We start from the raw sequence: 13010 nt of genomic DNA, 5'->3' as shown, positions 1-13010 counted from the left end.
GGATACAGAGAGAACAACAAAAACTGGCCCTTTCTTCAAAAAGCTTTATATATTAATGGAGTTTCACCAACAAGTGGTCGTCCACTTTTGTTCAAAGCCCTCCCATGAGTAAGAATCCACTTCCTTCCAAGGTGTCCCATTCCACACTGGGAGAGTTCGCACTATTAGGAATTTATTCCTTGAAAATAACAGCTGACATTTCTATAGAGCTTTAAGGCTTAAAAAACACATTGCACACATTATCTCATTTGTTTTTTCCCAACAACCTTGTAAATACTGGTTTTATTATCCATGTTTTAGAGATGATTAAGCTGAGGCCTAGAAAGGTTAAGTCACTTTTGCTGGGTCACAGAGCTAATCAGTGTAGGAAAAAGAATGGAATCCCAGACAGCTTCTGATTCTCAATCTTGGGGCTGGGGGGGGGGTTGTTTTCTTTTGCTTTGCTTTGTTTTCCCCACTGCATGGCTTACGTGCATCTACAACTTCCACCCACTGCTCCCAGATCTGCCTTCTGAGGCCAAACAGTCTACTGCCTCTGCCCCATGGCAGCCCTTCAAATTCTTGTTGCCATTTATCATATTCCCCATAACTTTTCTTTTCTTCATTCTAGACCTCATCAGTGCCTCTAGCTCATCCTCATATGGCCAGGTCTCATAGCAGGTCTCCATCCTGGCCCCTTCTCTGGACAATACCTAGTTTGTCAATGTCCTTGACAAATGTAGTGCCAAGAAGTGAACCAACACTCAATGGAATCTAGGTCATACAGGAGATAGAGCAACAGCCCTGGAGCCAGGAAGACTTGAGTCAAATACTTACTGGCTGTGAGACCCTGACCAAGGCACTTAAACCTCTGTTTGACTCAGTTTCCTCCTCTGTAAAATTTGGATAGGGCTATTGTAAGGATCAAGTGAGATAATAATTGTAAAGTGTTTGGCACATATTAGGCACTATGGAAATGTTATCTATTATTATTATTTTTTATTGGTATTATATCAGAGCTCGGTCAACATACAGCAAAACTATTCTCTCCCATGTTGGATCACTAGGTTTCTCCTGGTGAAGCGGGAGACACATTAACATGATTAGGGGCAGCATGGTGTAGTAGGTGGGGTACTAGAACTGGAATCAGAAAGACATGGTTTTGAATCTGTCTTTATACACTTATTAGGTGTGATGCTGGACTAGACAATAAATTGTTCTCAGTCTCAGCTGAGTGATCGGTAAAATGGAGACAATACTAGCAATTACCTCACAGGTGTGTTATAAGATTCAAGTGAGTTATGTAAAGCACTTTCTAAACTTAAAAATGCAATTGAAACCTGTATTACTATGATTATATGAAAGATATATGCTGATGCACAACCATAAATGGGCACAGTCTTGTGCAAAACCATCACTTTAACCACATTCTGATTAATTAGATTAAACCGAAAGAGTTTCACTTCAAAGGGATGGCTTTAAGATAGCAAATATAAAAGCAGATACAAGTTTAAACACTCACATTCAATTAAAACAATTATTTTTATTAGTTTTCAAAATAGTCACTGCCTTGGAGCAATGACTTCAGTTTATAGCCTTTATCACCAAAATAAATTCTCCAAGAAAACTAACATCAAAGTTTTGATGTCTAAACTTTCAAAGGACATAAATATAAAAAGGCAAAGTAATTTATATAATTGAATTAAAAATCATTCCCAAGCCAGACCTAATTAGAATGTTTTCATTTAAAAAAAAAATAGTGTATGTGTGTGGGTGTGGGTGTGTGACACACACACACACATACACACAGATGGGTGTGGTGGTGCCCCATTATAATCCCTGCTTCTCCATAGACTGAGGCTGGGAGATCACTTGAATTGGGGTGTTGGGAGCTACTACAACATGACTAAATAGACTTGGGGTCAGCACTACTATAATAAGCTATCCAGGGAGAAGAGATTGTCTCAGGAGGAACAAACCAGCCTGAGTTATAAACGGAGCAGGTAGAAACTCCCATGCCAAACAATAGTGGAATTGAGCCCAGAAGTAGGTGCTGCTACATTTTCAAAACCAGCAATATATGGAAACCAGGTTAAAAAAAAGTATTTAAGGCAATGGAATGTTCATCAAAACTTCTGAAAATAATAAATACTTCCATAAGAGTATTGATAGAAAGAGGAAAAGGGTGTAACTTACCTGAATGGGTAATCATGTGGCGCTTTAGCTGATTGGGGGTAATAAATTTCTTGTTGCATTCCTGACATTCAAAGATCTCATGGACCTGCAAAATGAGGTGTTAATGGTTATTTAAGTATGTGACTGAAAGAACAACCCCTAATGGAGATACACCAAAGTCAGCCTATCTGAGACAACAGCACAATAAAGTTTTGCCTTCTTTATATAATATTCAAAACTCCATCTCCCAATTATTTAGATCTGCCTTTATGTGTGATGATTGTTTTATAGTTGCATTCACATAATCTCTGTTTATGTCTTAGTATCATGACTCCCAGATAGTTTATCCATTGTGTACTTATTTTGAATGGGATTTATCTCTACTTCTTCATCTCTAGTTGCTTTAGCTGTCAGAGCTAAAACTATATCAAATAATTAGTCATGACAATGGACATCATTGTGTTACCCCTTATCTGATTGGATGAAAGGCCTTTATTAGTTTTTCAGTTGTGTCCAACTCTTCATGACCCCATTTGGGATTTCCTTGGCAAAGATACTGGAAAGCTTTGCCATTTCCTTGTCTAGCTCATTTGACAGATATGGAAAATGAGGCAAAATGGATTAAGTGAATTTCCAAGGATCACACAGCTAGTAAGTGCCTGATGCCAGATTTGAGCTCAGGTCTCCCTTGAATGATATCCTGACATTCTATCCACCATGGTGCTACCCACCTTCCCTTTGAAAGGCCTTTAGCAGTTCTCTATTACAGAAATTTAAGCTCCTGATTTAGATCGATGATGATTATTATATTAAGAAATGGGGGCAGCTAGGTGGCGCAGTGGATAAAGCACTGGCCCTGGATTCAGGAGTACCTGAGTTCAAATCCAGCCTCAGACACTTGACACTAGCTGTGTGACCCTGGGCAAGTCACTTAACCCCCATTGCCCCGAAAAAAAAAAAAAAAGAAATGGTCCATTTTTCCTAAACTTTTCAATGATTTTAAAATGAAGTGGCTTTGTATTTGTTCAATTCTTCAATTATTGCATCCGGTGATGTAATCATAGAGTGTGTGTGTGTGTGTGTGTGTGTGTGTGTGTGTGTGTGTGTGTTTCTAGGGACTGCTTGGTCTGGATTTCAAAAGACTGGGCATGTGATCTTATTGTTGTCATTTAAAAATGCAATTATGTACTGTTTTTTCTAATTTGTTCCTTGACATGACTTTTTTTTTAACATTACATTAATTTCCACTTAAGTTTGAAACCCACTTTCAAAAGCCTTTCATGGATTATAATATTTTATTGCCTTATGATAGGTATAGGATGAATTCACTATTTCTGCATTTCTACATTTGTTTATGAGGTTGTTGTGTGCTCCTGTAAGAGATGTTGTTGTTATTGTTGTTGTTTTCTTTCTGGGTATTTACAAGGCATCTGACCAGCTTTTTCTACAGTGATTCCCTTGCCCAGTTAACTAAACTATCAAAAAAGCAAATGGCATTAGTATATAATGATTTACTTGGCAGACCTCATAACTGGTTCCATCTGATAGCCCTCTTTAAAAGTGTTCATAACATTTTCCCATCTACCATTTGCAAAAACTTTCTTCCATTATTTAAAAAAAAAACAAACAACATAACATGAGGCAATGTTCTCCTGCATTGATTCTTCAGGCATCTGTCCCACTCTTCATTATTCCTCAGAGTTGTTAATAGGGGTTCCGTGATCACATCTGCAAATTTTTTCACTGCTCTGGGATGGAATATATCCAAGCCAGGAAACTTGAACCTGGTTAAATCATTTTGGTGCCCCTTATCTTTTTTATCTACCAGGAGATTATACTCTTGCAAACACATCAGCTTTTTTCCATCACAAGATAATATAAGAAAAGCAATATCTTGATTTCACTTTCTACTGTCAATGACCATTACATCATCCACCCAAAGCAGCACACCTACCTACTCTGTTCTTATTAATATAGCCATATTAACATAGCTATAAGAGGCCCTTTTTGTTATCCTTAGCATTATTCAGAAGGCTCTGGCCCTTGCTAGTCTTAATATTAATCTTAAAGGTCCATATTTCTCTTCTATACCTACCCTTGGTAATACACTCCAGCTTCCACCTAATATACATGGTCTTTTTGACCCTGAGATCTTCAGAGAGTTTCTCTTTTAGCTACATTGATCTCTTTAGACACATTATTCTTCATCAGAATAATTCACAGATGCAGCACCAGAGTTCCCTCTTGGAGATCAAGTAATATTATTCAACTGACAGACTTGATTGTCTATCCTTTCTCTTTTCCTGAGTTTCAACTAGAAGCATGTTACAAGTTTATAACATAACTTTAGTTCACATTAGTTTTAATTCATTATAAGTATAGGATTTTTATATTTGACACTTTGTTTTCCCTTATATCAATGGTATTGTTTACTATATTTGTATTTTATAACTAATTATAATTAAACTTTAGTTTATATAATTAGTTAAAATAAATACTATAAATCTTGGTTTATAATTTTAACTTATAACTAGTTTATAATAATCATATGTACTTTAAACTTTTGTTCATAATATTTAGTTCCCTTTTGGCAAGAGAGAAAAATTAAAAATAATAACTACTTATATTTTATGGTACTTTAAGATTTGCAAATAAGTTTCTTCACAACTATCCTGTGAAATAGGCATAAAAATACTACCCATCCATGCACAATGTATATGTTGTCTATTTACACAGAATCTGAAATCCTTGAAGGCAAGGACTTTTTCATTTTTGTCTCTGTATCTCTGGTACCTGGCAAGGTACTTGCCACATAGTATTTGGCAAAATTCTTGTTAGTTATTAATTGATTAATTTCAATTAAATTTACACAATTTATTAAGCATGTCTTTTGGAACTCACTTCCAAAAACTGAATATCAATTAATATATCGGCACATACCATGATTTATGTGTAACTAGTAAAAATCTTTTCAGTAATTTTATGTTCTTTACCTACAGGTCAATGAAAATGTTATAACAAGTAGACAAAGTGATAATAATAGTAATAAAAGAATAACTAAACTTTCTATAGTGCTTTAAAACTTTCATAATATTTTATAGCTTTTATCCCACTTAATTTGATCTCTATATGAACCCTTGTAAGATAGGTGCTAATATTATTCTCATTTTAGAAATAAGAAAACTATAGTTGAGAGAGGCTAAGAATGGGGCTAAGGCTAAGGGTACACCGCTTGTTAAGTGTCTGTGGAAGATTTGAACTCAGGTCATCTTGACTCTATATCTATCTCTCTAGATTTCACCTACCTCCTCACCAGGGTAGTTCTATGGGTGGTAGCTAACTTTTGTACAGAAAGCAACATCTCTCCTTTGATACATTATTTTTGAAGTAAAGGACACAAGCTGCTGAAACTGTATGTTGAAACCCTGAGGAATAATTGGAAAGATGGGCAGAAGAAGGGAGGAGGACATTTTCCAAAGTTGTATGAGGTACATGGGAATGCCATCTTGTACTTGAGTTGCTGCTTTTCTAACACTTGAAAAGTGCCCCCCCCCAAAAAAAGTGCCCAGATTGGTCAGTAAACAGCATCTCCACTGATGCAGAGCACAAGACTTTGAGACTCTCCCCAATTGTCTTCATTGTTTGTTATGGTCATTAGCAGTGATGATTCCTAGCTTTTCTAATTTGGCAGGGTGACCCAGTGGAAAGTGCAATTGAATTAGGAATGCTGACTTGACATCCTGGGACCTGCATTTGAATCCTGGATCTCCCATTTACTTACTCCCTGTGACCTTAATTTGATCTTAACTTCCATGGGCCTCAGTTTCCTAATTCACCTTCCAGATAATTTATCCTACAATCCTCTTTAACTTGTTAAGATCTTGCAGAACTTGACATGAGATGGGATGTGGGGGAGAAGTAAAAACCGGTCAATGAACTTGGAACCATCACAAAATACTGGAGAAACAGTCCTTAACAAATCAAAACCGAAGTAAAATAAATAAACTTCTTTGGATTTTGCTAACTTTCACCGATGCCATCTATATCCTCCCTGGAATTAGGTTATTAGAGGAAATAAAAGGCTTCTGCTTTATCTGATGAACAGGGTATCATTTTAAGAAACTAGATCTCCTGCACTTTGGGTTTTGGGGTAGATAGAAAGTTAATTTTATGAGTCCTTCCTGTGGAGTTGATAAAATTAAGCCCTAATGACATCATCTGCTAATATTTCTGTACTAAATAAGCATATGAACTCATTTTCAAAGCATATTTTAACATGAAAAATCAGTAAGACAATTTTGTATATATTACTGAGAAATAAGTTCTTTTTTCCCTTACAAATTTTCTGTCAAAAAAGAGGAATTTTGGGGTCTTGGATAAAGTGCTAAGCTTGAAATCAGGGAGACTGAGACTCAAATCCTGGGCATGACACTCTTTGTCCCTGCAGAAGTCATAACTCCTGCCTACTTCAAAGGCACATGACTTTCCTACAAAATCATAGACAGGGAATCAACAACAGTATAAGGAATTGCTCTGATCTAATGAGATCATCAATCTTTCTCTGTCTCTCTGTCTCTGTCTGTGTGTCTGTCTGTGTGTCTGTCTGTCTCTCTGTCTCTCTCTCTCCCTCTCTCTCTCTCCCCTTCCCCTTCTCCTTTTCCTTCTCCTCCTGTGTGTGTTGGGGTAAGGGGTGGGGGCGGTGGCACTAGAACCACAATTTTATTTGTATTAGGAGTTCCCTGATGTGACAATGCCTTCTATCAATGCAATCCATTCACTGGTCTACAACTTAGAGAAGTGAACAATTTTGAAAGACTCAAGAACTTTAATGAATGCAATAATCGATCAAGACTCTAGAACCTAGTTTTTTAGAGTGTGGGTTACAATCCCATATGGGTCACATAACTGAATGTGGGGGTCATGAAAAATTTGGCAACAGTAAAATCTTACGTATGCCTATTTTATGGACCTATATACCCAGGGTCACATAAAATTTCTCTGGCAAAAAGGGGTCACAAGTAGAAAAAAATTAAGTAGGCCTGTTCTAGAAGTCCAGAAATGAACAACACTAGGCACCCTAACAGAGAGGTGATGGACTAAATGTAGAGAATGAGACACACGCTTAGGGGCATGGCCAACATGGCAATTTATTTGCTTGACTATGCATATATGTTACAAGAGTTTTGCCTTTCTTTTCCCCCATTTTGGGGGGAGAAAAAAACTTGGTAATTTTTTAAAACAATGTTGAAAAAGAGTTATTTCTGGTACTTATGGTCTGTGTGATCATGAAGAGGTTAGTTATTTGCTCATTATGAGGGTTGGGGCAGGGGATTGGGGGGAAAAATGAGAGGGGAAGGTTGAACTAAATGCTTTCTGAGGTGGTTAGTGATTGACTAAGTAATTTGATCACAGATGAAAAGTCAGTTGCAGGATACCTTCTAAGAATGTGAAATTTTATTTATTGTTGCTTTATTTTTTAAATGACTTGAACACCAATGAACAAATTGAAAAGATTCTGAAGTGGTAATGTTCTCTTCAAATCTTTCGTTCCTATATTGTAACATATATAGTCACTATAATAAAGAGGGGTGGGCTTTGGGGGGAGGGGAGGTTGTTTGTTTATTAATTTTTTTAGCTCATATGGAAATGTGAGCTCTTACATTGTGTCAAATGGAAATCAGAACCTGAGGAGGCTCATTCCGTCTTACAAACCTTCCGGTGTTCCTGAAGAGTTGATGATGAAGAGCACTTCTTACTGCACACTGTACACATAAGCCTCTTCCTGGAGTTTCCTAAATCAGAAACAAAATACAACCATGGTCTTATTGAGCAAACACAACGGAACATACTGTATCTTTCCAGTGGCTGTTTAATTTGCCCAGAGCATCAGTGGTCTAGCGGATACAAAGCAAAAAAAAAACTGAGCTTAAGGCCCCCTTATGACATTTATGGGTACTGACCAGGGCACAGTCAACAACTTTCTGACACATGACAAAAGTGTTAACTTTGATTTATCAAAAGAGTATCCTCATCTTGGATTTTCCAATGTCAATGATATAATACCAGTTCCAATTCCCATCCCTACATAATACAGCTAGGCCAATTGGTTTGCCTTAGGATTGTTAAAACTTTCATAACTAAAATACATAATTAAGACATTTATTATGAGTACCCTGTGAATTACAGAAGCTACAAAATTCAACAACAGCACAACTGATGGCTTTCTTCAGTCAATCAGAAGCTAGCAACCAAAGCCTTCTTGTTAGCTGACTGGTCCTGCTACTTGTTTCTTTATAAGCCTCCATGATAGCTAATTGATTCATTCATTCATTCATTTTCTCTCTCTCTCTCTCTCTCTCTCTCTCTCTCTCTCTCTCTCTCTCTCTCTCTCTCTCTCTCACACACACACACACACACTGCTGAGTCATTTTACTTCTGCTGGGTTCTTCAATCTTTTCAGTAAAATTTTGCTTTTTCTTTTAATGCCTTAAATTAGAATTTCCTGATACTGAGTGACTCATCTTTCATAGGAAGTAACAACTCAAAAATCTCTCCTATAAAATCAACAAAAGATCAGATCAAGTAGCTGTTGCTTAATGACTCCTACTGAGTGGGACTCCACCATTCCCCAAGGCAGCCATTCCCTTTATGGAAATCTTCATATATATTATCTCATTTGACCATCAGAAAAGTCATTTGAAAGGAAGATACCTATGCACTATTTTGTATAAGGCAGCTAGGTGGCACAATGGATAGAGCACTAGACTTTGAGAAAAGAAGACCTGAGTACAAATTTTATTTCAGAAAATAGAAGTATGAACCTGGGCACATCACCTAACATCTCTCATTCTCAGATTTCTCAATTTTAAAATGGGGTAACAATAGCACCTACTTCCTAATGTTGTTTTGAGGAGAAAATGAAATAATGTTAGTAAGGTATTTTGCAAAACTTAAAGAGCTAAATATTATTATTACTACTACCACCACTACTGCTACTACTACTATTACCACCTTCACCACTACTACTTACCACTACTATTATTACTACTGCTACTGCTCCATCACTACCCCTACCACCACCACCATCAACACTACTACTACTACTACTTACTATTATCTCTATTCAAATTATAAAGATAAGGAAACTGAGGTATGGAGAAATCAAGTAACTAGCCCAGGGTCACATAGCTAGTAAGTGTTTGAGGCAAGATTTATAATGGTCCTGAATCCAACTTCATTGCCACCTAGTTACTTTCTGCATATATGCACTCAGAAGTACTAATTTGACCGGTGTCATTTGAGAGAGGCTTACTCATTGACATCATAAAAAAGGAATCATAGATTCATAAAAGTATCAAATCAATGGTTTAGTTTTAGAGACAGAAATTCTGTCTTTGGAATCTTCCTCAAGATCTCTTAAAGAAAGAAAGGAAACTTTTTCAGCACCTACTATGTGTCAGGCACTGTGCTAAATGCTTTACAACTATCTAATTTGATCTTCAAAACAACCCTAGGAGATAGATATTATTATTACCATTATCCTCATTTTACAGATGATGAAACTGAGGTAGAAAGAGGTGAAATGGCTTGCCTAGGGTCACAGAGATAGTAAGTATCTAAGGATAGATTTGAACTCATCTTCATGACTTTAAACCCAGTGCTCTATCCACTGGCTGCCTCTAACACTGAGTAACTACCAATAGAGCAAGCGGGCTAGCTCTTGGTTACTCCCTTTCTTTTGCTACTTGGTGAACCAATTTCTCTTTCTAGTCAGACATCACTTGGAGAGTCACATTTCTTCAGTGTAATTCTTGTGTGGTTAATAGTTACCTAGGGTAGTGCAGTGGATAGAGTGCCAGACCTGGAGACTTATCTTCATGAGTTCAAATTTGGCCTCAGATACTTACTGGCTGTGTAACCCAGGGTACAACCCTTGACCCTGTTTGCCTAAGTTTCTTCATTTATAAAGTGAGCCAACCACTCTATTATATTTGCTAAGAAAACTCCAAATGGGGTCATGAAGAGTTAGACATGACTGAAAAACAACTGAAACTTTTAAAAATTGGTTTTTAACCTACCCCAGCCCAGTTTCCTTGTTGTCACTGAACCATTAAAATTGCCATTCCAATTTTTTTTTAATTCTGAAGTCGCTTCATTGTCAAAATAATTAGCTAAATATCCATTAAATTCAACCACAGATTGGTAGCTTGCATTTTCAGTTCCAAAACACAGAGGACAAATTTGAGAGAGACCTCGGAAGGAACCGAGGATGTCCCCCACTTAAACAAGAATCCCTCCCACAATGTAACCAATTAATGATCATCCTAGCTTTTCTTGAAAATCTTCAATGAAGGGGAACCCACTACCTCCCAAGACAGGCCATCTCCCAGAGAGGGCCTGAAACTGCCTAAATCAACATCAATCAGAAATAATGGATCCAGATAAACAAAATGGAAATGAAGACGGCCAGGATCCCATAGCTGTGGGAAGGATAATGAGGAGACTGGCTCTCCCATTGAGGACAATGGAAACCAGATTGCAGAGACCTCCAGAATTGATGGCCCCCACGTGAAAGACAAATTCCATTTTTCCTTACCAGCATGAATGTTTTCCTTGTGTTTTTTCAGTGCATCTTTACTTCTGAATCTCTTCCCACAGCCCTCAGCCTTGCAGATAAATTGGGGGTCCCCTCGGCATGCCTCTCTGTGTTGCTCCAAACTAGAATAGGGAGCCGGCAAAAGAGGGGTGGGAGAGGCGAAGGGAAACAGTTAAGAAAGACCCAGCAAAGAGCCTCCCAGCAGGCCTAAGGAGTTGGCACCACCTGAGAGTCTCCCAAGACCTCTGCCGGCATGCATTACCTAAAGCAGATGAGCAGAAAAGGACTTAGGCTGTCTGAACACGTGCCATTCACAGCCTATGAAGCACAAAAGAGGCATGCAAAGACTGGCCAGCAAGGACAGGAGAGCCAGGAGACCAACAACTCAGACACAAAACCTCGATTCTGAGCTCAGGGATGTATTGCAAACAGAACAGCGGAAAGTCTTCAGGGAATCCCCAGGGGATGTCTTCTCCATGCAGTGAAGGACACTAAAGAGAAAAATAGAAAAGAAAAATGAACAGGAGGGGAAAATAAATATTTCTCAGAGGGAAAAAAAAACATTCTGAATAGAAGGTAATGATATGAATTAGGTATATAGCTTTAAGGTATAATTTTAAGGTTTGCAAGGAATTTGTTATCTCATTTGATCCCTCCAAACAACCCTGTCTAAGGCAAGATTCAAACTCAAGCTGTCCTGACTCCAAGTCTAGCATCCTACCCATCATATCTGCTGCTCAGTCAGGAAGGAAACATCTCTCCACTGATACCCAACAAGCCTGGATCGCTGGCCTGTCATCCTCAAACTAAATTGGTCAGCCTAAGATTTTCAGCTATTTTAAACTAAATGATACAGTACTCAATAGGATAAAAAATCAGAATGAACCACCTAGGATAAGAAAAGCTCTGATCACTAATAGTGTAAGAGTCTTCATTTCTTATATCTGTTTTTGAATAAAATGCAATCATTATACCTTTCTTCTTTCCTTCCTTCCTTCCTTCCTTTTTTTCTCTCTCTGTCCCTCTCTCATTATGATTGTCTCCCTGTGTCTCTATCTCTCTGTCTCTCTATGTGTATCTCTCTGTCTTTCCCTCTCCATATCTCTATCTCTGTCTCTCTGCCTCTGACTCTCTCTCTGTCCTTGTCTGTCTCTGTCTCTGTCTCTCTATGTCTCTGTCTGCCTCTCTCTCTGTCTGTGTCTATCTATCTGTCTGAGTCTGTCTCTCTGTCTCTGTCTCTGTGTGTGCGTGTCTGTCTGTCTCTGTGTGGGTGGGTGTCTCTCTCTGCATCTGTGTCTGTCTGTGTCTCTCTGTCTGTCTGTGTGTGTGTGTGGGGGGTGTCTCTCTCTACATCTGTGTCTGTCTGTGTCTCTGTCTCTGCGTCTGTGTCTCTGTCTGTGTCTCTGTCTGTCTCTCTGTCTCTCTCTATGTCTGTGTCTGTCTGTGTCTCTCTGTCTGTCTCTCTGTCTCTCTCTGCATCTGTGTCTGTCTCTCTGTCTCTTTCTCTGTCTCTGTGTCTGTGTCTGTGTCTGTCTCTCTGTCTCTTTCTCTGTCTCTCTCTGTGTCTGTCTCTGTGTCTGTGTCTCTCTGTCTCTCTCTGCATCTGTGTCTGTGTCTCTGTCTGTCTCTCTCTGTGTCTGTCTCTGTGTCTGTGTCTGTCTGTCTCTCTGTTTCTCTCTGCGTCTGTGTCTGTGTCTGTGTCTCTCTGTCTCTCTCTGCGTCTGTGTCTGTGTCTGTGTCTCTGTCTGTCTCTCTCTGTGTCTGTGTCTCTGTCTGTCTCTGTGTGTGTGTGTGTGTGTGTGTGTGGGTGTCTCTCTCTACGTCTGTGTCTCTCTGTCTCTCTCTGCGTCTGTGTCTGTCTCTCTGTGTCTTTCTCTGTCTCTTTCTCTGTCTCTGTGTCTGTGTCTCTCTGTCTATCTCTCTGTCTCTCTCTGTGTCTGTCTCTGTGTCTGTGTCTGTCTGTCTCTCTGTTTCTCTCTGCGTCTGTGTCTGTGTCTCTCTGTCTCTCTCTGCGTCTGTGTCTGTGTCTGTGTCTCTGTCTGTCTCTCTCTGTGTCTGTGTCTCTGTCTGTCTCTGTGTGTGTGTGTGTGTGTGGGTGTCTCTCTCTACGTCTGTGTCTCTCTGTCTCTCTCTGCGTCTGTGTCTGTCTCTCTGTGTCTTTCTCTGTCTCTTTCTCTGTCTCTGTCTCTGTGTCTGTGTCTCTCTGTCTATCTCTCTGTCTCTCTCTGCGTCTGTGTCTGTGTCTATCTCTGTGTCTGTC

At 38.8% G+C, this 13010-nt stretch overlaps 1 protein-coding gene across 2 annotated transcripts in view; it reads right to left on the bottom strand.

Moving 5' to 3' along the window:
* Positions 1–13010, bottom strand: part of PRDM5 (PR/SET domain 5) — a 185540-nt gene that overhangs the window by 94091 nt on the left and 78439 nt on the right. For both annotated transcript variants that reach the window (XM_043973326.1, XM_043973328.1), the window contains exons 6-8: positions 10751–10872; positions 7867–7946; positions 2176–2260 (exon numbers count right to left, since the gene is read on the bottom strand). In XM_043973326.1, the coding sequence (XP_043829261.1) occupies positions 2176–2260; positions 7867–7946; positions 10751–10872 (287 nt within the window). The remainder of the gene's footprint in view (positions 1–2175; positions 2261–7866; positions 7947–10750; positions 10873–13010) is intronic.

This window comes from Dromiciops gliroides, chromosome 6 (assembly GCF_019393635.1).
Source record: "Dromiciops gliroides isolate mDroGli1 chromosome 6, mDroGli1.pri, whole genome shotgun sequence".
NCBI lineage: Eukaryota > Metazoa > Chordata > Mammalia > Microbiotheria > Microbiotheriidae > Dromiciops > Dromiciops gliroides.
The sequence above is the reverse complement of the archived record's forward strand: the minus strand, read 5'-3'. Positions and strand labels throughout refer to the sequence as shown.